At 36.1% G+C, this 27,484-nt stretch overlaps 2 protein-coding genes across 4 annotated transcripts; one reads left to right on the forward strand and one right to left on the reverse strand.

Moving 5' to 3' along the window:
* Nucleotides 1-151: 151 nt before the first annotated feature.
* On the reverse strand, nt 152-9,286 carry LOC103707254 (uncharacterized). 3 transcript variants are annotated; one of them, XM_088707009.1, is made up of 6 exons: nt 9,026-9,286; nt 8,780-8,836; nt 7,026-7,179; nt 4,276-4,373; nt 4,114-4,179; nt 152-563 (listed from the first exon to the last, which is right to left on the reverse strand). In XM_088707009.1, the coding sequence occupies exons 1-6, from the start codon at nt 9,140-9,142 to the stop codon at nt 528-530; spliced, it is 528 nt and encodes a 175-aa protein (XP_088563135.1). In that variant the 5' UTR covers nt 9,143-9,286; the 3' UTR covers nt 152-527. The 3 variants fall into 3 exon arrangements, with proteins under 3 accessions (XP_088563135.1, XP_008789893.3, XP_026660531.3); XM_008791671.5 differs by lacking the exon at nt 152-563 and adding an exon at nt 703-1,028 and having other exon boundaries at nt 9,026-9,284; XM_026804730.4 differs by lacking the exon at nt 152-563 and adding an exon at nt 1,072-1,601.
* A 16,674-nt stretch (nt 9,287-25,960) lies between these two features.
* Nucleotides 25,961-27,264, forward strand: LOC103707253 (gamma-glutamyl peptidase 3-like). Its single transcript, XM_008791670.5, has 4 exons — nt 25,961-26,353; nt 26,479-26,643; nt 26,760-26,927; nt 27,010-27,264. Exons 1-4 carry the CDS (start codon nt 26,036-26,038, stop codon nt 27,106-27,108), a joined length of 750 nt encoding a protein of 249 aa, XP_008789892.3. The 5' UTR covers nt 25,961-26,035; the 3' UTR covers nt 27,109-27,264.
* The last annotated feature ends 220 nt before the right edge of the window (nt 27,265-27,484 follow it).

A 27,484-nucleotide genomic window follows, 5' to 3' on the forward strand; every position in this document is an offset into this window, starting at 1 on the left:
CAAGCAAATGCTTATGAGACTCCATACAGCACAGCTATGGACAGAGAGGAGGATTAGATTGCAGTCTCATGGAAAATGGCGCTTTCAGCAAATCCAATTATTCTCCATCCAGAAATTTCTTAAGAGTAAAATAAGTGAAAATGGGAAATATTAACAAACCAACATTCCTCATTAACTTCCCCTGTTCAAAGGCCAGGCAGCAAGTTTATTATAACACAAAGCAGTAGCCTTCCTTGCCCTGGAAGAAAGTAAAGAACAAAGCTAGATGGTGAATAGTTGCAATAAGTGAGACACTCTCAAGGAACAATGAATAGAAATGATTCTAGATCATTGCCATCCACAACCTTGCACGCTACACCTCATGACTTCATAATGCTTAGACCCAAAGTAGCAGCCATTATCATGATGCTCCAGTGACATGCTGGCCGACCCTTTAATGGCTTTTGCTCATCACCAAAATATAGGAAACACCGCCATTCTCGAAAAATATTTACTTCTTGCCAGTTCAGGACCATCATTTGGGCGAGTTAAGCCAGATAATCAATCAATACCAAGAACACAGCCTGCAACGAACTATTCCTGGCTAAATACTTCTTTGAACAGGAGTATATCAACTCAGAAATCTAAGCAACACTCTTGTAACTGATATTTCTTGCACTACTGCAGCAAGTCAGAGAATTATGTAACCACAACTATGAAGAATTATGTAATCAGAAACCATAGTTGAAATGCATTGGTCATGAAAATACAGATCTCATGATAGGATATAGTTCCCTGAGGGGTTCCCCAAAAAGTGGAATAACGCCATGTGGGAAAAAACATACATAAATTTTGTTACATCACAAAGATGGAAATCCATATAGAATTATTGAGCAGATGTTTGGCTTGAGAGCAGGAAATTGCAACAGCACTGACATTGGCATCCCAAGTACAAAAAACTGCAAATTCTGAACTGGTCGGGCACATCAATGGATAAATGACATCAGGAATCAATGGATTCAAATATCCCCACTAGAGAATTCAACCTCCTACAGTAGAAAGTACACACTCATGAGCAATGGCTACTAGAATACTCCTGTGAGAGTTAAACAAGGAAGTAAACATGATTATTGCACGCTCAAATATAAAATGTTCTGACATTTGGTCCTCCAGCTATGTTAGCAAGCACAGGTTAAGTTTGTGCTTTTGTACAGTTAATTGACATTTCTATGTATTCCATGCAACGCAGCAATGAAAATATTACCCCAACGTGGTGCAGATGCGACACAAAAGAACATGGGTGGAAAGACCTTTCCCTAGGATAGGCATATCCACATGGATGCTGGTACATCATCGTACTATTAAACATGCAATAAATCAAAGTGTATTATGTCTCACACCTACTGAGCTTATGAACTCCTAACCCCTTTTCCCTAGATATTTTCTTCCCAATGTGCAATGCATACATTAAATATTTTACTTGCATACATTAAACATTTTACTCAGCAGATAATCAAGATGTTTGCTAACATCTGCATCACAGTGAAAATGATCAAGATGCAGCCCTTGTGTGATCTCCATATGGTTCGTTACATAACTTGCTGGCTCTTGGTATGAACGCCCTACAAAAAATTGAGAAAATATTAAATGCAAATGTTGAGTTGATGTCCTTCATTTGCACAACTTCGTCAAATAGCCAGCCATCCATTGCGTCATGCCACGTCAAATGGATGGGCTCAGTCAAGTATGGATATTCCCAAGCCCATCCCATTCACCTTATGCCCAAGGCTGGCCTGCTTAAGCCTGGATGTGCCTTACAATTTTGGCGAAAGCACCAAAGTTTGGCCCTTAACTAACAACATCAAGCCCAAACTCTATACAAGATCAAACAGGTCTTGCTATGTTTGGCCAAATCCAGACAAGGACTGCCTACAATGAGTTTATTGAGTCTCGCAATAACAAGTAGGGCTTCAGGTAGGAACAGATTCGGTTTAAGCCTATTAAGAATGAGACAATGTCTACTCCTAACTGTATTTGAAATTCAAATATTTTAACAACTTTTGAGGATTGAACGGGCCTAACAAGATATTTTCCTTTATCCATATTTTAATGAGGCCCATAAAAGATGGGTCAAAAAATTGATCCAATGGATAGTCCTCTGGGCTTGACTTTCAGCCCAAGAAACAAGATTGCATCAGGCCTGAAAATGTCATGCTAACCAGTACATTGGCACGTTTCCATGCCATCTTACACAAATCTGGACTAATTACGATATTGAAACATGCTACATAACTTACATAAAAAATTCAACTATTCACCAACAATCAAATGTATTCTAAATGAAGCAAACTCATATATGAAGCATTTCTTGTTATCTAAGATATCTACGATATTCTAATTGCTGACATGAAGAATATATAAAACAACACATTTTTTTAATTTCTGTCAAAAAATATGATTGCCCGAATTGTTATATGTTTCCACGCAAGAAAAGTTTCAAAAGAAAATTTTAAATTGCAAAAGAACTGCAAAGGATGGTATGCAACAGATGCAAAACATGAAAGAGTAATTTATTTCGATCTTTAGAGCTCAGGGATTTTCTTCTGGAATGAAAAATGCACAAATTTCAGTGGACGTACCCATTAATACTGGATATGTGAATCCAACATTGCCATAAATTCATAATATTGAAAACGATTCAAAATAATGGACAAATGAGAATCTAATCTAGAATAATACTATAATTATAAAAATCATATTACGATTCTAAAACCAGAATTGATTCTTCAACTGCATTAATATAACTAATTCTTGAGGTCAGTGCCAAACACGTTTAGAAGCAGAATGAAGGGAGAAGGGAAATGATGCAGTTTGTGCCAAACTGTAAATAGATCATACTCAAAGTGATCTTCATCCAAACTAGTAAATAACTTAGACAATGATTGTAGCACAACAAACTTCAAACTAGAAATATCTCACACTATGTTTGTAGCACAACAAACTTCGCGTGATGATATAAAGCCATGCCAAATTAGTACAAACTATTTGATTTGGTAAGTTGCCTCATAAGATACAAGCAGCGCTGAAAGTGGGTCGAAAAAAATCCAATTGCATCCAGATCTATATCGCACTCGGATAGAAAAACTACCATCCAATTCGGATAGAAAAATCACTATTTGATCAGATTTAGATATAAAACTATGAATTTTTCAAATACAATATGGAGATGGATTTTAAGTACTTTTCTAGATTTGGATTCAGATATCCGAATGGTAGCTTTTTCTGGATTTGGATTCAGATCTTTTTCGGATTCCAATTCGGATATTTCGATTCAAAGTATTTTTTGAATTCACGTATTCACATGCTTAACATTAGTTTAAAAAGTTCTTTTATTTAAATTATGCATATGGACCAGCTTAACATTGACATGGATGATCTACATTTTTTATGACCAAGAATAGAGTTATTAATTATACAAAATTTTTCATGTAAGATACTCATCATTTTCCTACTTCTTTAAAATTATCAACATGTTTAAATTATATAATGTAGAATTGTCCTTTATTTTTTCTCAAAAAAAATATTGTAACCAAATTTTGCTCACAAATCTGATTTGTATCGAGAGTAATATCCGATTTATATCCACATCTATTAGAAAAAATAAGGATATCATTAATATCTGAATCGTATCCATATCTGTTTAAAACAAACATCGATACAAATTTTAATATCCATTTAATATTCATATTAGCATTCAGATCTACAAAATAAATATAAATACGGATGTGGATATGTGTGTGCATCCATATCTAATCTGTTTTCAGCCCTACACGTCACTCTAGTTGGGTCAAGAACAAGCAAGATAGTACATTAAGTCATATGATATGTAACCATGCTTCAAAAACTGTGACCAAGATGAAAAAGAATATTAAACTCGGTGAAAATATTTATATAGAACTATTTTTGAAATTAAATAAACTGGATATTGATGGTAGAAACATGTCTTAATGTGTGTACAACATTCCCCATTAGCCTCTGTGAGAAAGAAAGGACAGATGAAATATAGGGAGAAAAGTGGCCAACGGCAACAGAATCCTACTAACATCATAAATGAACATGAGCATGAAGTCATACCTGAGCAGGGGCTAGAGATGAAACCCAATCTGATGCATGTGTCGGAAGAAGACCCAATGTATTCAGCTGCCATATAAGAAAGACGACCATAAGATGAAGAACAATACACAAGAATCTAGATAAAACAAGTAATGCACTAACATTATCATTAACATGACTCACCTTCCACACACCCAAAGCCAACCCGGCCATGTTAAGGGCAAGGAAAAGCAACTTGGGTGCAAGAGTATCTACCCTTGAATCCTTGTAAGGTTCAAATACTGCAAGAAAAATTGCAAAAACAAATGCAAGGGGTAAAAAATTAATCATCGGAATCAAAGATATAAATTATTAAGAAAGAAGACAATGCCAGTGAAAAAAGAGGAGAATGAGGAAAAAAAATCCCATCACCTTATAAATGTCCCAAGCCACCAACTGAAAGGAGGGCAGGGACAACAAAACAAAGGGAAATTCTTCTAATAGCATTAATTCCAGGCTTAAATCCCATTAGGTACAAAAACAAGACAAGGTTGTGCCTAAGCGGGCATTTTGCATTCTTTTTGGAGAAGTGGTGTGTGATTTATTAGCATTCAAGTGTGTAGGCTTGTGATGTGCATGATTTATTACCTATACCTGGAAAGGAACTCATGCTGAAAGCAAATATGAAAATAATGCACTCCTTCCATGTTGATTGGAAGAAAATGAAGAATAAGACCTGCATGTAAAACTGAGTCGCAAAATGGCATGATGTAAACATAAAATGCACATCTATTTCACATTATTTAAAGCCCTGATGTCAGTGACCTATGAAGAGCATATTCATGTCTTAAAGTAACAGGAAAGTAAAAAAGAAATGAAGAGTAGGAGAGGTAGTCAAGAGAGACAGAGAGAGACAGAGAGAGAGAACAGGGAGGGCAAAGGGTGAAAATAGGAAAAACTTAAACCATTTTCTGTCTCATTGTTCAAGAAACTTTAGTGCCTATTATCAGTCTATCAGCTAGCCAACTTAAAAAAATTGTTCACACCAAGAACTTCAGTAATAAAATAAGAAAAGAGCAAGACAAACAATCTCATGGAATATTCATTTAAATATATTCCCATAGAAAAATATCTCACAGGAGATTCATTTAAAAGAGAGGGGAAAAGATTGACCAGTTTTCCAGCTGGTGGTTTCTTATTCTCCTCAATAAACTCAAATAGGTCACCTTACCTTCAAAGAGACACTGTTTAACACCACAACAAACAAAAAGACTCTTTAATGTTTCTGAGTGCAATGAATGCCCAGAAAAGGCACAAAGGCAGCCTGTTTGTACTCTAGCAGATGATCGCAACAATAACTGAGTGACTATCAAATTCTCTACTTATCATTTTGAACTTATATAGCTATTATGTTTAACATAAATTATCGATCATTCAGTTTCCTCTTTGACTAATCTGCATCTCTGTATGATCATAAGTTCAAGGCTTTGATGCAAAATTTTGGTGTTATAAATTGGCCTCTAGTTTTGGGGTTCTTTTGATTGCCCCTTCATATTAAATCAGTTCAATTTAGGTGCTATATTATCATAATCATCTCAGTCCCTTATTTTAATAATATGTTACCTTAACATTCTACACATTGAGTATTGCCAGAAAAAAGCCTGCCTAAATACATTTGTTTTTTTTGTGGTGGTTCTAAATATATTTGTTTTATTCACATTACCATTTCCTTGACTATGAGAAGTCAAAGTTATTATCTGGATAATTCTAGCCTGAACTATTGCTTGCCTCATACTCTTCATGGGGCTCTACCAAGAACATATATTTATTATACAAATCCAAGAAAATTCATATTTCAACCAATTACCTCAGATTGTATGCTAATATTAATTGGGAAAAGTAAAGAATGAAACATAGAAGTTGTAATTTTCCCAATTTCACATTCAATTAGTTTCACCCAGAATTTTTTATACATCTTAGGAATAAGCAGCAATTTTTCAAGTTTGGGCCAATTATGTTTAGAGGAATACCATGGCTATTTATTATATGATTATATTAATATGATTAATTATTACAAAGAAAAAAAAAACTTTACCATGTGAAGAACAAGTCTAACATGCAATACTAAGGATATTTTGATAATTAGACCTCAAATTTTGATTCAGCTCAATGTTACTTGGCTTATTACCTGTGCCTTAAATATTGATGCACTTCCAGACTTTCCTATATCAAACATCACCTTCTCCCTTCTTTGCTGAAACATTTTCAGTATCTAAAGGATCTTGAATGGTTGCTCCACTGTTGCCTGAGCTTTGTAACTCATACGTAGGTCTCCTTACTTACCAATTGATCTGTCATGCATTATGACAGCCCCTCTTTGACCACAGTAACTTTGACCAAGGATTTGACAACAATCTACAAAGGACCGATGGATTCTATAGACCCCTATAGATTGTATAATGTAGCAATTAAGATCGAGAATTAAAATGGACTGACACTTAACCGATATATCATTGATTCACATACTAAATATCTACTGCAATTAGTTTTTATAGTCAAGGTCCACAATCTTGGTACTGAAAATCGTATCGGTACCTTATTGATTCGGTACGGTAAGGTACAACTTTGCATCGAAATAACTCTCTAATCATTTTCTCAATTTTTATTCCGGTACGTCTCAGTACGGTCAATACAAGGCTTGTATCGACTTGAAGATAAGTTTCGTATCGGTTTTCTCCTAATATGGTACAATACATTTCGTACCGGGTACTATAGGATAGTATGGTAGACTATGTTTACAATTACTACATAAAAAAGAACAACCATTTAATCAACGTAATGAAGACCAGGATGTGCCCATAAGAGGTCAAACAAATATCGAAATTACAAACCAAGCCTCCAATGCATGTATAAGTATAACAAGAGAATAATAAAACTGAACTGTTGTATCATACCCTTTCCAACACTTCGAAGGGCACTTAATGGCTGCCAAAGAGCTGAGAATGTGATGCCAATGCTGAATAAATGGACTGTACTTCCAGCCATCCACATCATGAATCCCATCATCAACAAGTTCTTAAAAGGGGCTTGAGCCACTTCCCAAGCTTTCTTCTCACCCAAAAAAATAAATAACATGGTGAAATAGATTAAACTGATGATAAAGAACAATTCATAACAGCCAAGCTGTGGGATGAATGGCATTGAAGCACAAAGCAAAATGCAAATTAGAAACACTAAAGCAATCTATAAAGTAGAGATTGAATAAATCCTAAATGCATTGCTTCTCTGGTCCAAAAACTTGGTTTTCACTTTGGTCTTCACCAAGAAAGCCAAATAAATTTTGATTTAAACAATTTAGTGGTTTTAGTGAGTTCTACACCGATTTTAGCCATTTCAATGTAGTATAATAGTACCAGAAAGTGAACAATTCAAGAACTTAGAAATCAAAGAAAAACAAACAAGGCAAGGTGAATTTGATTTTATTTTTGAGTACACTGTGTAGCTCACAGACCTTTAGGGATGTCATTATGGTGAATTTATGGTGCAAAAAACTGAAAAAAATGTAATTTTTTTATGTAAAATTAAAAAAGAATTGATGGAAATACTGTCTAATTTTTTTTCTTGAGTGCAACATATCACCTCACTACTTCATAACAATTTAGCACATGACAATCAACTGATAAAGAACTTATATAATGCAATAGTTAGACCTCCATCAAAACTTTTAATCTTTTCCAAACCTGTAAACTCCAATTTTTATCTTACAAAAAAATTCCAACTTCCCAAAAAATAAAGAAATGACACACAAAAAACAAATTACTCATATGTACAGTAAATCTGACACCATAAGCCAGTTTTAGGTGATACTTTATATGAGCCCAGAAGTCTTGGCTAGTAGGTCTAGGCTATAAGGTAGAAGGACAAGTTAGTGGTACTCTTAGCAACAGAAACAATAACGCCTCTGCCCGATATAAACCATGTTCTCTAAAACTTTTTAGTCTCCTAAGTTTGATTCTAATTCTTCAAAGCAGTTTAAGAATTTCACCAAACTAGGGACCAATCACAAGGCCATGGCTGTAGTTAATTTCCTGGTTTAAAAATATTCATGTTATATCCCCCTACAGCCCTACCTCTTGTCCCTTTACATATGGTTATGTCTCTAAAAAACTGACACTGGTTCAGATTAGAATAAAATCCGTCAACATAATAAAGGAGTATCAACATAACAACATTAACAAACAGCTTAATCACGTTCCCTAATCAAAATAATGCAATCATCCACACCAAAAATCAATCTAATGGCAGTGGTTTACGAGTACAGTTAACATTAATTCTTGTCAACATTAACCTTGATCCAGTATTCAAAAATATGAATAGCACTCATATAGTTAACCATGCAGTACAGAATTATCCAACCTAATTCAGCATAAAAAAGTTAAATTACTAAATTTTCACCCCAAAACACAGAAAAAAACTTACTAGAATAGGTATTTTATCTGAATCCTCATCTAGAATAAAAAATGATGTTCACTTATCAAAGCATCATAAAAGTAAAAAATCGGAACCGGAGCACCCAAATAAAAAAAGTACTCTTTTCCCATTCCACGTCACCGAAAAACCTTTATCAATGCCCAATTCTCTCGTTAAGAAAGAAAGCTCTCTCTCAAGCATCAAATGACATCCACAGGGAAAACCCTAACCCTCGTACCTGCGCCTTCCAGGCCGCTTCGGCGTCCTTCTTCTGCCGGCCCCCGTTCGCATCGTCCTGCCCAAAGAGCCAAATCTCCACATATTAAAAAAAATCGCTAAATACGCAGGCAAAACCGCAAATATTGGAGAGAGAGAGAGAGAGAGAGAGAGGAGATTACGAGGTCTTGTAAGGATCGGTTGAAACCAAAAATCGCTAAATATGCAAATAAAACCGCAAATATTAGAGAGAGAGAGAGGAGATTACGAGATCTTGCGAGGATCGACTGAAACCGAGAGGGTCAGGAACGTGGTAGGAGGACGACGAGGGGCTCTCCGCGAACTCCATCGCCCATCTTCGAGCCAAGCCCTTGCCCTTCTCCATGCCTGCTTCAGAGAGAGAGAGAGCGAGAGGGAGAAGATTTTGGAGTCGCCGTCTCCTCGGGATCGCCCGATAGAACCGTCCGGGGAGATTAATAACCGAAACCGCTACGATAATGCCGATACGGGGTTCAAGCACTGGTATGTTGTTGCACCCGGACGGCCTTGTATTAACGTTAAGAGTCGGGTCTACATGATACAAATTGTTAGTGGCCACGCGCCACAACGCCCTTTAGTATTATTAGGGGTGCAAATAGGTCTGATTAGGTCGGATCGGATCACGAATGGTCACCGAGCCAATCCAATTTTTTATTCGGATCTTAATTTTAGACCCAAATCTGACCCGATAGAAGATCAGGTCAAGTTCGGTCGGATTCACTTCCACAATTTCTGATCTAGCAGGTCATTCAAGTCGGGTTGAATCCATGTACAACCCGGACCCAACTCAAAAAATTCAAGTCTGGTTCGGATTTGGATCGGGTTCGTTTCGGATCAACCCATTCACGGCTTCAGAACTTATTTGCACTCCGCGGGCCCAAATAATTTTACAGATTCCGATTGGGTCGAATGACCTATCCAAATTTTAAATGGGTCGAATCGGATTGAGTCGGATCACGGATCAACCCATTTACAGTTGCTATAATAATTACAGCGACCGTTATTTATCTTAAAAAAGATTTAATATTGAAACAATTTTGGGAATAATGTCTAGATCACGATTTTATAACAAGGAAAGCATGGATAATAATAAAATCTAATAATATTAACTTTGATCATATAAAATAATATATTTTTATCATACAATCATTTTTGAAGAAAATTTTGAGAAAAAAATAAAATTTTAGTAAAATCATTTTATTTCAAAGAATGTACATTTAAAAATAACGATCAATATTTATATTACAATGATTTATTATAATAGGCAATAATGATCATTATCATTTTGTCCTGTTATTTATTATCATTATACAATGGTCATTTTGATGATTATAACATCATTATTTAAAATCAGCAATGTATTATATATGATGAAACTCTTTTTTATTTTTATATTATTTAGTGAAAATTTTTAAACGTTTTGAAGGCTAAAATTTGTTGCTACAAAAAATTATTAAGGTTTCACTAATTTGCAAAAGTTACTACCTTCCGCGTCAAGCTTCAAGTAAGGTTTCACTAATTTGCAGAGAAACAAAATCCTCAAATATGAAAAATGGCGATGGTAGCAAAGACCCTAAGTTTCTAGGAAAATTATAAAGAAAATATAAAAAAGCAGAAAATAAATACTGAGTTGAGTGAGCCCTCCATTGCATGACTGTGGGCCACAAAGAAAGCCATCAAGTGGTTTGGGGTGCTCTTGGAGTTAGAGGTGCATTCTTTCAATTAGGAGAAGCGGCAGGAAAGAATATATGCAAATATCCTTAGAAATGTCCATTGTCCTCCCTAAACTAGGTTTGCAAGAGCTCTTGCAAGCAGCACCAAGGTTTCAAGAAATATCCGCAAATTATATAGCATGGATGGTTTACTTCAATGTATTTACGGGCGGTTCTTTCTTTTGGAGAAAACCAGATTTCGTAAACCAGTCTAGAATAAATACATTTATGGAAATTGAAAAATAAAATAGCTAACAATTCAGAAAGAATATCTATCATAGATCGTCCACAAAATAGTTCTAGTGTAATTGGCTACATATGTTGCTATTTAGTCTGTAGTACTATTAGCTTCTTTATAGATATGTACAAGCATTTTTTTGCCCACTTATCATTTTGCAAAAACACATGCAATGCAAAAATAAGTATAGAAACTTTAGTTAAAAGTATAGGAGAAATTATTGGCCAGTCCATCTTTGAACTGTGCCTTAATTGCTGATCCTTGTAGGCCGGTTTTATAACAACCGGTCTATAGGCAATTTGAAATTTAACGATTCATCCCTCCAAATGAGAATGCCCTTAATTTTTCATCATTCCCAAATAGTCTTTTCCAAGTTTTCCATTCGTATTATATTAAAGCCACTTCTCGATTTTCTGACTACCTCCTTCTCAATTTTCCGACTGCCTCCTTTCCGAATTTTCGACTCCCTCTTAGTCGACCTCCTCACTCATCCGACCTACGATTCTCCCATCAAACTTTCCAATTTTGGCCCACTTCCCTATGGCTAGTCGGCCATAACCATTATTCCCAAATCCTCTCGACTTCGACCGACTAGCCTCCTTCATGATTTTTCGACTCCCTCTCACTCCGCCTCCTTGCTCGATTCACTTTCCTTCGATGGGTTGGAAACCTACTTTCCAAGGCCTCCCATCTTCCCCACTTCTCCATCTGTACATACAGAAAGAAGTCATATATGAAACCCAACACTAATTAAAACTAAAAATACCAAAATAAAAAATGATGCAAGTATCTTGTGCATAACCTCATATCGATTGCCACATTAGTAGCTTGAGTCAAGCATGGAGAATGACTAACAAATATTGTGATCACCGGTGCATTTAAATTGATGTATATTTGTGCATATTTTGAACATCCATATTGCCCATGAGCGTAACAAACATTCTAGACTTATTTGGAACATAAAATTTTGCTTCTATCATTGTAGAACATAGATGTCTCTACCTTTCCACTATTTCGTTGTAAGTTCGATCGAGATTTGTGTCCTCTGAGATGGAAATAATATGGGCTTTGCTACCATAAGAACAAACAACCATAAAAACTGGGCTACCTATGTTCTTTGAAGCCATAATAATTGAAAGAGTAGGGAGGGATTAAGAGATGCTACGGAATGTGATTTCAATATTTGTTGTGAAGGGAATGATGACATAAAGTGGGGAGGATTCTTCTTTATGGACCACTTTTATGCATTAATAGACTAAGAAATGGTACTGTATTCAGTTCACAATTTATAGGAAGATAGAACTAAATGGGAAGAAGTAATGTGGCAAATAGGGAAGAAGAGATTTTGGCTAGTTGAGTAAAAGCGATTTCAATATTTGATGCGAAGGGAATTAAGAGATTTGGGCTGATTGAATAAAGAACCAATTTGCATAAATAACAGATTTGGGGTATGTATCTAAGATCATCACGATGCTGCTATAACTAATTACTTTAATAGAGAGGGATTAATTGCGATCACCTAGCATATCAGAAAAAAATCAACACATTGTAACCATTTTGGTGGGGGTCGTGGGGGCATCTTTAGCATTTTAAAATATTGAAATGGCTGTTAAAGACTAAAAAATATGAAGACCATTATTTGTGGACTGAAAATAGCAGTTTTGATCAAAAAGGAGATTTTGTTATAGCATGGTCATTGGGCGGATGTTCGACGTGTCTTAAATGTTGGTCCCTGTGGACTCCATAAGCAATTTGAAATGATTAGTCCCTTCGGACGAGAATGCCCTTTCTTTTTTGTCATCCTCAAATAGTATTTCGCTAGTTTTCCACCCATATTCTGTCGAAGGGTCTTCCCGAATTTCTCACTACCTCCTTCCCAATTTTCTGACAACCTCTTTCTCGATTTTCTGACTCCCTCTTAGTCCGTCTCCTCACTTGTTTGACCTGCAGTTCTCTTATCTGACTTCCTAATTTCGACTCACCTTGCTACGATCGGTCGGTCATAATCGTTACTCCCAAACCCTTCCGACTTCTATTCAGTCGAAGCCTCATTCATAATTTTCTGACTCCCTCTCACTCTGCCTCCTCACTCGACTCACTTGCCTTTGGCCGGTCTCAAATATACTTCCCAAAGTCTCCCATCTTCCTCACTCCTCTATCCATACATACAGAAAAAATTATATATGCAATAAAAGATTAATTAAAACTAAGAATATCAAAACAAAAAGGGATGCAAACATATTGTGCATTATCTTATATTGATTATTACATTAACAGCTTCAGTCAAGCATGAAGAATGACTAATAACCATCTCGATCACCGTGGCATTTAAGTTGAAATGTATTTGATGCATATTCCGAATATCCTTATCGCCCATGAGCGTAACAAGCATGCTAGACTTATTTAGAATATAAAATTTTACATCTATCATCGTTGCAAATAGATGTCTCCATCTTTCTACTATTTCATTATAAATTCGATCGAAATTTGCTTCCTCTGATATGAAAATAATATGGGCTTCGCTATCATAAGAACAAACAACCATAAAACCCGGGCTACCTATGTTCTTTGAAGCCATGACAATTGAAAGAGTAGGAAGGGATTAAGAGATGTTGCAGAATGTGAATTCAATATTTGCTACGAAGGGAATGATGACATAAAATGGAGAGGATTTTTCTTTACGGACCTCTTTTATACATAAATAGACTAAGAATTGGGACTGTTTTAAGTTCACAATTTATAGGGAGATAGAACTAAATGGGAAAGAAGGGATTTGGCAAACAAGGAAGAAGAGATTTTGGCCAATTGAATAAAGAAGCGATTTTAATATTTGCTGCGAAGAAAATGATGAGATTTGGGCCAATTGAATAAAGAACTGGTTTGCATAAATAACAGATTTGGGGTAAGCGTCTAAGATCGTCATGATGTTGCTATGATTAATTATCTTAAAGGGATTAATTGCAAACACCAAGGATATCTAGAAAAAAATTAATGCATTGTAACCATTTTGGTGGGGGTCGTGGGGGCATCTTCGGAGTTTTAGAATATTGAAATGGCTATTAAGCATTAGAAATTATGAAGACCGTTATTTGTGGATCGAAAATAACAATTCCGACTAAGATGGAGATTTTGTTATAGCATGGTCATCATGAGGATGGAGAATTAATTTCCACAAAAGTATAAAGCCGAATATTAGAGTTAAACATACTTTTTTTAAAAATATTTCTTGCCATGTATTATTGCATATCTCATCCAAGTATTGCTAAAACATATACAGTACAAAAATAAATATGGAAGCTTCATTTAAAGGTATAAGGTTGTTCTCATAAAAGAAGGTATAAGGTTAAGCAAAATTCTTCTCAAAACCATCAAGCAGTGAAGAGTCATACAGACAAAAATTTTTCTTTTCTACTACATGTTTGTAGCATATCTCTGGCAGTCATAAATATATGGAAAGTTTTCCTTACAAACATAAATATATGGAAAGTATTCACCACTATGTTGGAGACATGATAGTGTTTCCTTTTGCTTATTTGCTCATTATAAATCTTGCATATGCCATATTACCAAAAAAAAAAAAAAAAAAAATCTAGGATGCTGCGCATGCACAAAGCCATAAAATGCATGAATCCATAGATCACAGTAAATCATAAGAGGCAGTGGAAATGCATCATTATTTGAGATTATCTGGCCTCGAATCTATAAATAATTCAAATGTGCTCTCTAGCTTTCCAAGAGAGAAATTTGTACACCAGTTAGCAAAGGCTCTCTTGTTAAGCCCGAAAGTTTGATAAACAAGGAATGTTTCTTTAAACTCCCATACTGTTGAATTAGATCCCAATCTTTTGTCATCTTGTTTGTTTACACTCCTATACAGTTTAAGTAGGTCCAATATTCCGGTGTCACCATACCTAATTCATTTTTCAGTTGAATCGTCCATTTGGTAAATTACACTACAAGAAACTTGGATATTAGCGACTCTTATTTGCCGACGCTTATTCCAAGCGTCGGCAAAAAATTTTCCCCGTCAACATTTGCCGAATAGGAGTGGCTAATAACGACGCTTAAAAGCGTCGTCGAACTTTTAACGACGCTTTTTTAAGCGTCGTTAAATAACGACGCTTAAAAGCGTCGTCGGAATCAAAAAAATCACCTCATTTTAGTCCCACATCGGCAGATCTAAAAAAAAAAAACTGTTTATATAGCCAAACCCAACCCCTCCGCACAGATGGAATAAAGGTACTGATCGAGGAGGTTGTTTGTATTTCTGAAGGGAGGAGAAGATGCAGACCGCAAATGGTAATTCGCGACGCTTACCGACGCTTTAAAGCGTCGGGAAAGAGCGACGCTTTAAAACGTCGCTAAATTGGAATTAGCGACGCTTTTAAAAGCGTCGGAAAATATTTTTTCCACTGTAGCATAGGCGACGCTTTACCGACGCTTTGGAAAGCGTCGGGATGGTTTCTACCGACGCTTAAAAGCGTCGCTAATAGCCAAAAAAAGCGTTGCTAATGTCCAAATTTCTTGTAGTAATTACCTATTGGTTTGAAATAGATATTTCAGTCTATGATTCCACCATTACCCTTTCAATATCCTATGATTGAGACAAGTATCAAGTACCAGTATTGTATAAGATATGAAGGTATTTATGCTGTACAAGTCTCGGAACATATGATGTTGTATATAGTTATACGAAATTTGTATTTTGTTCAATGCATTAGATCGGCGTCAGCTTCCCTTTCATGAGATATCCAAAAAGTTTTGGAAAGAACTAGAGCATGCAGACATCATATATGATGGAACCCTGTGCATTATTGGTTCCTTTTTAAAGTAGAAGAATGGCGAAGATAACAAGTACTGGGAGATGCAAATAAAGGCCGGACCTAAAGAAGGAGCTACTGCCTTTGCCAATTGTAAAATAAAGTAGTAGTTTTGAAGTTAACAGGCTTGCAGACAGAACTGCAGTGAAACTGGTTCAGAAAGTAGATATCATAAACTGTCTCAGAAAGTGACAATAAATATAACTAGTTCAGACTGAAGCATGTCTGAAATCTATTTTAGCCTTTCATTAGAATCATTGAAATGTAGAGAGGACTCTATACTGATTACCTAAACAAACTTTGTTATATCCTGATCACTTTGGTTTGAAGATTAGTGAAAGATCATGAGAAACAAATCATTCCTTTCTGTATCTATATAAGATTAATCTGTGTTAAAGCAAAGTGAGATGGTGCAATTACGCACATCAATTATTATGTACCAAACGTTTTAGCGAAAATGGTTCATGGCATAGTGGTTTTGCGAATTCCCATGCACTAGAATCTCCATACTATTGTTTTGAATTAACTTGTAATTGTCCTCCAGCCTAGTTCACTATGTTTGACTTGACCCTATGCACAAATAGAGAACACACACACACACACACACACATATATATATATATATATATATATATTTGATTTTTAGTTAAAATAATAAAATTAGATATTTTTGCTTCTTTCTTTATCATGGATTGAGCATGGACATTTGAGAATAACCTAAAGCCATGCGATTCTCTCCTCGTTGACACCTGTGTAAGAATTTGGCACAAACATTGTCAAAGGCTTGGCCAGGAGCGGCTCAATGCATTTGGATGCCTAAGGCAATTGGGGGCCTCAATGTATTTATAGCTAAGAGTCTTTAGGCCGAAGCCTTAGGTGACCACCTCAGTCGCCTAAGGTTGAGCCGGCGTTGGGCTTGGCATAACAGGAAAAGGCTTCCTCGGTGTACACGAGATCTGTAATCCTTAAGCTTGTGACATCCTGCACCAAATATGCTATCTCCATAACTGGACCTTGGCCCTCCGATCCTCGCACGGTAAGACTGGCTTCTTAGAACCTTGCACGTATCTTGCCACCTAGCTCCCACTTTCAACTTCGACATCTTGACCATCGGCCATTCAAACTTGTAGCCCTTAGTCAAGTGCAATCCAAGTCTATGCCCTCTTATTTAAGGGTGGCCAAAATTTCAGGCCGAGCTGAAAAAAAAACAGACCCAACTCAATCAAGCTTGGCTTGATTAGGCTCAAAATATATGCTATACATATTCCATGAGTTTAGAGAGTGCTATTGGATGTTAGATCCAACAGTCCATAATAGTAGGATAGTTTCAAGCTTGATGATCTTACTTAATTTCTGAATCCATTAAATGTTAATACATAATTGAGCCAAGCTTGAATCAAGCTTTAATTCAATTTTAAATCGAGCTTGCTTCAAGCTTGAATTGATGATTAAGCATTTTAAAGCTAATCAATTAGGCGTGTATTTGGCTTGGTTCGATATTAAGCTGAATCAAGCTTGATATAATGGTAAACAAAGCAAGCCCGGCGTTAATTTTCAAACTTGAAATTAATTTCAAACCAAGCTCGATCAAACCCAGGCTCAATCAAGCTTACCGTAAATACATCCTGGCTCTTACCCTTCCTCTCATGCTAACCTGCTCGGGACATCGACCTAATTCAAATTTGATGTGTTTTACATACCGTACAATTTATGCCCCTTAAGTTTGGAGAGCGTTGTACATATGTTACCATCCAGAACTATACCCTCAGCAAAAAGCTGGGTACAGGTTTGGCCCATAATTTAGACTCATACTAATTGTAGATCTTACTACTAGGTTGATAGGGTACCCAAACCAAACCTAAATAGGGACCTCTATTACCATAAGCCCTACTAGCATAATAGAGAGATCCGAAGAACTAATCTAAACTGTAATGCATGAATTAGAGCATTAATATGGCATATGATTGCTTGTGCCAAGAGCTGCTCATAGAACCATAACTAAAGTATATTGGTTGAAATAAAAAAAATATAAGGCTGAAGGAAACATCTTTATAGATTATTTTTGAAAGAGCTAGTATGTGGTGCCTAAAGTAATATGGATGACAAGATAAATGCAACCTTGAACAACTATTGAGCAAGTAAATATCACCTCCTTCATCTAAGTAAGGTTATTTACAATTTTTTATATCATCTCTGCAATATAAAAAAACAAATTTAAAAAACTGGAAATATTTCTTCCAGATTCTACCAATCATTTTTTGATCCAAAACCACAAAATACCCTTATATTTTTGTAAGATAAGAAAATAAAATTAAAATTTTATTTAGACAAATAAAAAAATCATTTTATTATAACCCTAGCAATATTAAATAAAAAAATCTTGGCTTTTAATAAAACAAGGGAAAAATTGAAAAGAACTAGTAACAATGTGTGAGTAAAAGATTGTACCTAAAAAAATCGTGATAGAAAAGAAGAAATAAAAAAAAATCAAAAATACCATGTGTAATAAATAAGAAAAATATGATAAAAAATTTTCTTTTTGGTGAGATCATAATAATTTTTTTTTATCTTTATTATTCTCTCACCGGTATTTTGTGAGAATACAAATAAGAGAATCAGAACCTATTGCGAACAAATAGAGAAAATATTATAATAAAAATTATTTGTGAGGGTAGATTAATATAGAAAAGTACAAATAGTCCTCCAAACAAACAAGGACAGATCAAAATATTTTTAATACTACAATAATTTAGAATTTAAACTATAATTCAAAATTTATGTTATTTTCCAAGACATGTATTATATGTGGATACTACTCCAAGTTTTTAAAGTTTAAATCATTAAGGAGATTTTGCATAAAGGATCAACTTAATGTTTGATATTTTTTTCATAAATATAGTTCAACACGGATCATCTCTAAATTATAAAAATAAATTTGTCTTTTTTTGATAATATAAAATAATTGTGGACTTTTGCTGCAAAGTATTCCAAAACTAAAAGGTTATTATTGGAAATAAACAAATTTTGAGCTCGCTTGTGAGGGCTTGGTCCATTGACCAGCCTGCATATTGCGTTGGACTTGTGGGCTGGCCCAAAGTAGCCTACCCAATCATCTACGTGCGTCGCACATGACGAATCGGGAGAGGAGGACTCTAGCTGGGAGTCTCCTTCCTCCCCAATTTCGATCGCGATCAAAATAGCTATGTTTCAAGCCAACTGAACACCAAAAAGCTTGGATTTTTGTCTATTAAAGATCTCCCATCCTTCCCCTTTGAGATCCATCAAAGAATAAGGCTAGATTTCTTACGATTTCAAGCTTCTTTATCGAGGTTCTTCCTCCGATTTCTATTGGAAAGAGTGGCCGAAAAACCTTGCCGGACCGAGGCATGAGTTCTTCATCTCTTCCTCTTTCTTTCTTAGTGTTTTGGGCCTTCATTCCCTTGGATTTGAACTGGCAATTGCTGGAGCTTCATTCGAAACAGAACACCCTTATTTCGGTCTTCTTCCACTGTGTTTATCCACCATCGGCCGCCGGGTTTAGCTGGAACTGCAGCCACTTGAGGTCGTCGTCGGGTGAGCAGCTAGGCCACCGCTGCCGCCACTTATTTTCGGTAAGGGGGAAGAAAAAAGAGAGACAAGAAGAAGGATTCTTTCCTCTTCTCTATTTTCTCTATTTCTCTCTCCTCTCTCTACTTTCTCTCTCTAAAAGATCTATAGAACCTAGATCAAGTCCTGTCGACCGGATCTACGAACCCAAGTTGATCCCCGCAACGGGCCTTGATCCGCCCTAGTGCCCGGGCTGCCCACTGGACCGATCACCCCGACCCCGTTTAATATCTTTGAAACCTTCATTGATGAACCATGTTGATTAATTTTGGCCCTGATTGAGTCTGATTCATTAAGCGAATCGTCAAGATCTAACCCACATAAAATCACTCTATGCAATCGTATTATTTTATTAAAGACATCAATTAGAAATTAATTTCACTATTAATATTTTAAATAGGTCTAACAGAGTCACCCAGCGAAGTCTAAAAGCCTAAGACAAAAAAGTAAGTAGATCTTACACTTCTTATTATTTTTTAAAATATCATATTTTTTCTGTATAAGATTCACTTGTGGACATATCATATTTTTTAAAAATTATGATCAACATATATGCTATAAAAATCATGCTTTATTAAAAAAAATAGTTCCATGAATGTTTTAATGAAATAGTTTTGTTATGAAATATGAATCTGATCATGCCTTTAGTGTTTGATCTATTTATATGAATATTCTATTAAAAATATATAAGTATTTGAAAGGCTCTCAAATAGCTATGTAGGACCCTCATCAGCGGGTATAATAATTGGTGATGATCCACGTCAATGGGTATAATAGTTGGTAACGGCCCTCACCGGCGAGTATAATAGTTGGCATATGGCCCTCAACCCTCGCCAACGATATAATAATTGGCATACAACCCTCATCAACAGGTATAATAGTTGGCAAACTGTGATATGCAGTCAATTATGACCCTATCACGGGTCATAGTGACCATGGCACGCACATTTGTGAGCAATATTTTGATCTATGATAGAGTTAATTGATTTGAAAAATGATTTATGAATTTATTTGCGATATAAACTTAGAACCATGTTTATGAAAGAAGGATGATTTGTTCATGCATGATTTGCTTTATGACTTGTTTTAATATATTATACTATAAAATATTTTTTTGGCAATAACTGTTATTTTTTTAAAATAATGCATTGATATCGAAAAATTTATACTTGATTCGGTAAGGTAATAAAAGGCTACTTACTGAGCTGTGTCGCTCATATATCCCTATTTTTATTTTTTTTTCCAGGCGAATAGGGTCAGTAAGGATGAAGGATGGTCCAGGCTTAGAGTTCATGCAAGCAGGCTTAGCAATTTATGTAGCAGAACTTTAGTTCTTTAGTTGCTTATGAATTCGTAGCTTAGTAATCTTCTAAATATTAAGGATTATGGGTTGGTATTTATGTTTGAAATAGATGCTCTGAACCAATATTGGTTGCATTTAATGAATAATGAAATTAAACTTTTATTATTATATTTTGTTTGAGATGGATTTGGAAGTTAAGATGGATTTGAAATTTTAAATGAAATGTTTGGCTTCGTGTTGTTGTAGGTTGCACCCCTCGGTAGCTTGGCCATGTCATGCTCCGGATCTAGGGCATGATAAATCATGCTCCCAATCGGAGGTATGACATCGCTAATAACTGATGTTATATATAGTTTATCAGCATCTCAGGAGGTCCGAGAATCCTAGATATTGCTTACAAAACATGAAGCCCAAATCCTAGTTAAATTCACACAGAGTTGGCTGTGCTATGTCATGAACTTTGAAATTCGGCTCCCGAGTATTGATGCTCGTTCACTTGCGCACTAAAAGCGAACATACTTGGAGCATGAATCTTGCAAGTATTCAAAAGAAGATTTCATAACTCCATAGGCTTGTATATTCTTATACCTATATTCTACTGTCGCAAATCCACTGATTCAGCCTTCAAGAATGCAATCCTTTATTCCCATGCCAAGACTTGCAAAATATTCCTCTCCCCTATCGTTCTCCTCCTTGATTTATGGAAGTCTTTGCCTTCATTTTCTTATTCTGATCTGTACACAACTCCTAAGAATCAACTTTTGAACAAAGTGTAACACAAATGTCATGAGGAATGGTGCTTCCGATGAATATTCTCCATGAATCATCTTTTCCAAATCAAGGACCCAATTAAGTGGAGTAAGCATTTTAGACGCTTATGCTCCGCATTGGGTTGTAAGGATAAGCCTGCGAGGTAAAGATGATCAATTTGCAGGCACTATAATAAACAATGTTAAATTAATTAGGAAAAAAAACAGAACTTGATTTCTGAAAAGCGTATGCGTGTCCATAACCGACAAGCTATCAAGCATGCGATTGGCATGGCATCAATAGTTGATGTTGTCATATGTCTTCATCTGAATCCAAGTGTTGCATATATGGACGGTGACACGAGAGTTGGAACTCGATGTGCAGTATCAAAGGTAACATATTCAACAAGAGAAGAATTGCCAAAGCTAACATAAGTCTTCCATATAGAAGACATCATATTAACTAAAATTAATTATCTTAAATAGTAGACCATTCAAATTCGAGATCTAAATAGATAGATAGATAGATTGGTCGATAATTATATAGATATATAGATATATGGATATATAGACACACGCGCACGAAAGAATGTAGATTTATTTACATAAGATGATATTTGAGAGCTATATCGAGGGACAATCCGTGTACTCTCCTACACTTGGGAATAAAGATTCAGTGCAAAATCAAAGTGTCTAAATCTAACAAGATATCTAGGATGGTTTTCTACATGTTGGAATCAAGTATTTTCAGTTTTCTTTTCGAGGGAACTTCATTATTATCTTAAGTTGGTTTGCTTTGGTGCAGCAACATCTTCTTCAATACCAATCGCCAAGGAATGCAAACCTTTATTCCCATGCTACAACTTGCCAACATTCCTTTCCCTAATTGTTCCCTTCTTGGATTCAAGTGAGCCTCCAGCCTCCATATGCATGGCTCACAAGAAGTGGTGCTTGAAAGTTAGTATGAATATTATATTCTCCAAGAATTTCTTTTGCCTCGTTAAGGATCCAAGTGGGATTTGCACCTCGGACCACATGCATGCTCCCCACTGGTTAAAGGATAGATTCGGATACCAATATTGATTAAATTGGGAAGAAAAAAAATAAAATTTGATTTCATGCAAGGCTTGATGTAACCTTGCAGCTAATTAAGCATGCCCATTTCCAAAACAAGTGATCTATGACGCACGCAACTGGCTATCCTGAGCCATGATTCATGCAATTGGCATCAATTATAGCATCTGATGTCACTGATGTTCCATGACATCTATTAAAAAAAGAAGAGAGACAGTCCAATATCTCCGTCCATTTTCTTGGAGCTGCTTTTCGAGTGTTGCATGGACATTGGGAGTTGGATTTGAAGTACAAGAGTACTAGAACGTAAAAATTAGGCAATTCTTCTACACAAAAGACACAATATTAACCATGTTTTAAATATATTTTAGATTCTATTATGTTTCAAACCAATATCAATTACTTATTCCAATATATTTTCCTTATGTTGAAGGTATACCAACTCGTTGCTAAAATATTTGTGGTTGAAAAAAAAATACTATACATCTGGATTAGAGGGCTTTGGATGTATTGTGAGAGATAGAGGCGTGCTCCGATGCTCTGCATAATATACCATGAATGGTAAAGGGCAGAAAGAAATTAGCTAGGGTTAGAAAGTTAAAAACCTTTCTAATTGAAGTTAATTCGATTACAACACTCCACAAAAAATAAAAAAAAAAATCAGAGAAGGAATCCAGTATTTTCTTGGATTCTATGATCTGAAAAATTTCTGACGAATAAAGTTTTCTCTCCAATTGCAACTTTTCTCCACCATGGCTGTCTCTCTCTTAAAATTCAGTTGAGAAGGGAACCTTGAGAGATAGTTTATCCTAATGGTTAATGTCTAAACTCTTGCATTGTGTGTGGCTCAATGCTTGGAGAGAAAAGACTTTCCTTCGTTTCTTTGAAAAGGTTTTCCTAGTTTCAAACTTAATCAAAATAATTTTTTTTTTATCAACTTCTATGAATTTGGTGAGCCTAAGGGCTAAGGCTCCTATAGAAAATATTACATATTTTCTTTACGTTCTGTAAATATAAAACCTAGAATCTCTTATGTTTGCAACATGGTGCTATATATCTAATGTCACAAGATATTTATATTTTTCTCTTGAAACATTTATGCACGGTCTTTGGCATTTGACATGCAATTTTGTTTTTGAGAATTAGAATGAAAAATTTTAAAATTAACTTACATAAATTCCCCGGTATGTGTGCCTTACGCATCAACGAGCCATGCTTCCTCTCCCTCTTGACTTTTAATTGTATACAGGCCTAGCCCTTTTTTCCCCTCTTTTTTTAAAGAAATATCTAAGTCTAGTTAAAATGTCTAAATAAAGGGCATCCAAAGGGCTTTTCACAAATGCTCAAATTATATAGTGTTAACCAAAAACATGGCTTCATGTAGCTTTTGACTACTCTTTAGGCGTATAATGCCAAAAACAGATATGAGGGCTTTTTCTTAAGTTTTAAAAGCGAACCTATCCAAATGCACAGTACGTTAAAGCATATCTTAGATTCAATGAGTAGATTGGCCAATCCAAACCGGCCTATAAACAATTCATGGGGCCAACAGATAAGTAACTTGAGCTAGAAGGCAAAGGTAGCACTTGATTTTTAAGTAAATTTATCTTTGCGATTTTTGCTATATTAGATGCATCGAAAATGATATTTGCTATATTAGTTGAGCGAAGTATGCTATCAAGTTCTAGCATTATGACCAGTAGAGGGAGGCCTCTCTCTCTCTCTCTCTCCATCTATCTAGATCTATCTATCTTTGAGAGGGAGAAAGCCAGTGAATTTAACATCCACTCACGAGCCAATAGCTTTAGTAAAGAAAAAGAATAGAACAATGCATCTACATTGTGAAAAAGAAATCTGAGGGTGGCATATGACTTGAATAGTTTGTGCAGTTTGTTTTTCTTTTAAGAATATAATGGTGATTGACCATCACTTAGATTTGGACATATGTAACCTCTTATTTGGAGATAAAGGTAACAACCAGCCGAACTAACAACTATGATGGTTTGCGTAGGATTAGACACGAAAAAGAGTGAAAAGATGGATCAAATGTTTAGTATGTGATCCATATTGCTTGATGCGCATTAATTCGTGGATCTCACAAAACTTTATGGTAACTTTTTCATGAAGTAGTTAGCAGATAAATGCAAACTCAAATATCAAAATCTATCATGTATCGCAAGTGCAGCTCTATTGGAAAATAAGCTTCACAATGGAACTAAATCATCCTTAGGCTTATAAATTAGCCAAAGATTGCACTCGGGGAAAAAAAAAAGCATGCCACATCAGTGACATCCAAAGACTACGCTGAGCCCAGGTCATACAGGTTTTGAAATTTAGTGAATGAAAAAAAAAAAGTAGGCTTATACATTCGTTGTCATTGGGCAATGTGACTGAATACCTGGTAAAAGGAAGAAATTATTAGTTGGATCGGATCTACCATGAACCACTAATAAATTCATCCTAACATATATTACTATTACACATAAAAAGAAAAAAAAATTACTATTACATGTGTTGCTTTCTAGTTAAATTTGTACCATGTGACCTAGGTCTCACACACTCAAGGCTATATTTTACTATAGTATTATATTGAGTGCATATTTAACTTATATACCAACACACGGACGAAACACTGCCTAGCAACCGTGTGAGCCATGCAATCCATTTAAACGTGTGGGCTTCACCAACATCAGACGTGACAACCATGTCAAGTAGGGGATGTTTAAGATTAAACGTTTTTGATAATAAGCACGTGTGTGTGGTGGCGGATCACATTTTTCACCATCTCTTTTGATTAAAAAAAAAAAAGTTGATGGCTATCTCTTTAATTTGTTTTTTCTAAGACAAACTTGCTGCCGAGGCTTCTTTTTTTTTTTATGACTAAAATAAGTTAAGTTTATCTTGTGAATCCTGCAATCTTCATCACATTTTGGAGTCATGCAAAGAGAGGGTGGTGGGAACCACATAGCACTGATGCACCGAAAGAAATGATATACATGACTGTGCGCAGACAATAACGTGGACTAAATACAAGATTTATGCTGCAATGTTCTCTAATTGTGCAAGAATCAGAAGTCAAATTAGTTTTAGTATTATTTTTTAATGTTTTAAGAGCTTTTTCAAAAAAATAAATTATAAAATATTATTTTAATTTTTTAGTTCTATATAAATATCCAAAAATCAAGATCTCTATGCTATACAATTAATGTAGAACTAAAGACAAGTCCACACAATCCTCTCTTTTGGAAAATGGAATGAGCAAGCTTACCTATCTTTTTGAAAAAAGGAATTGGTAGGAATATCATTTTTCTTTTCAAAAGAGAATTTTTTTTAATGAAATACTGAAAAGGGAACAGATGCTTGGTTTGTGACAAGGTTGCTTGCTCTCTCTCCTGTGGAGGGGAATGTTACAAGGTTTGCCATCTTTGGCATCATTCTTTGAGGTACAACATAGGGGGGGAACTGGCCTTCCTAGTTGCTCCCCTTCAGTGCAGGAGCAACTCGGTATGTGGCTGCTGGCTCGGCTCCAATTATTATGTACTTGGTGACATTCCGATGTCAAACTTGGCGGTCACACCTCCTTCAAACGCGCTTTCGTGCCCAAAGGACCGCGGTACGAGTGGCTTTCCATTTCCCATCCCTATAAAAGGGAGAGCTAGCTGGGGTGCACTTCTACACCTCAAGCCATCAACCCTACTCTTTCCTTGCCAAGCTCTTCGATCTCTTCTCCACCAACCATGAAAGACAGCAGCGAGAAGCGATATGCTCTCCTCCTCGCTACTAAAGACTCAGACTATGTCAAGAAAATCTATGGAGGCTACTTCCCTGTCTTCGTAGAAGCATTTGGTGATGAAGGTGAGACATGGGATCTTTATAGAGCGATAGAGGGCGAATTCCCCGACATGGAGGAGCTCGATAGCTATGATGGTTTCGTGATCAGCGGAAGCCCCCATGATGCCTATGGAAATGACCTCTGGATCCTAAGGCTTTGCTTCCTGATCCAGACCTTGGATTCCATGCAAAAGAGAGTCCTTGGCATTTGCTTTGGCCACCAAGTAAGCATGCAGTTCACTTCAAAAGCTTATTCGATTCCAATTCATTTCCAACATGATGCTCTTGCTTTGATGCATGGGCCTGCCATCTATGTATGTTTAATGACAAATGATGCTTGGGAACGTAGGTCTTGTGCCGGGCATTGGGAGGCCGAGTTGGAAAGGCTTATGGGGGGTGGGACATTGGAGTTCGGAAGGTGATCATGGCGGAAGACTTGTCCCAATGCAAATTTCTTGAAGGTGTTGAGGAGTTTCCTCACAGCGCTCCAATCATCGAGTGCCATCAAGATGAGGTACGAGTTTTTTGGTTTTCGAGCACCAAATGATCAGATTCCAATTCTCTCTCTAGCGTACAAACAACGTCCGTTGCATGATTTGGTCTAATGGAGTTGTTGAATAATAAAATCAGGTGTGGGAGGTGCCATTGGAGGCTGAGGTGCTTGCCTTCTCGGAGAGGACCGGAGTAGAGATGTTTGCGATCGGAGACCATGTGTTGGGAATTCAAGGGCACCCGGAGTACACCAAAGATATCTTGCACAATCTCATCGATCGCCTTGCTAACATGAGCTCCATTGATGTAAGTCTCTTTGGTGAACTTCTCTTTGTTTTTGGTCTATCGAAATGGATCCTTCTAAGACTGACGAGATTGTGTCTTTTAGAGAGCTTTTGCTGATGATGCCAAAAGAAGATTGGAGGAAGCCGAACCTGACAGGAGCTCTTGGGTGAAGTTGTGCAAGGGATTCCTCAAGGGAAGATGAAGCCAAGGATCTAAACCTCTTGTTGTTTCTTTTTTAACCGGCTCCTGTATTGGTATCTATAATCACAAGTTGACTGCGTAAAAGATAGGGAACAAAGATTGCTTGCCTCCTTTTAATACGAATCTGGTCCCCCTTTTTTTTAGAGTTGATTTTAAAGCAAGAGAAAAAAAATATGTACAAGTTGACTTTTACAAATAGCTAGCTCATGCATGCACTACCTTTTTTTAAAAGAATCATCCCCTTCCATCTCTCTCTCTCTCTCACACGCACACACACGCACGCACATAAATGTTGAAGTTGATGGACACGAGTGGAGCATGTTTTCTTTTCTTTGAGAAATGGAGGAAACTCCACCGCAATTTCCTTCAACAAGAAA

This window comes from Phoenix dactylifera, chromosome 11, assembly GCF_051530095.1.
Source record: "Phoenix dactylifera cultivar Ajwa chromosome 11, Ajwa_hap1_PhDact_Kaust_v1.1, whole genome shotgun sequence".
NCBI classification, from domain to species: domain Eukaryota; kingdom Viridiplantae; phylum Streptophyta; class Magnoliopsida; order Arecales; family Arecaceae; genus Phoenix; species Phoenix dactylifera.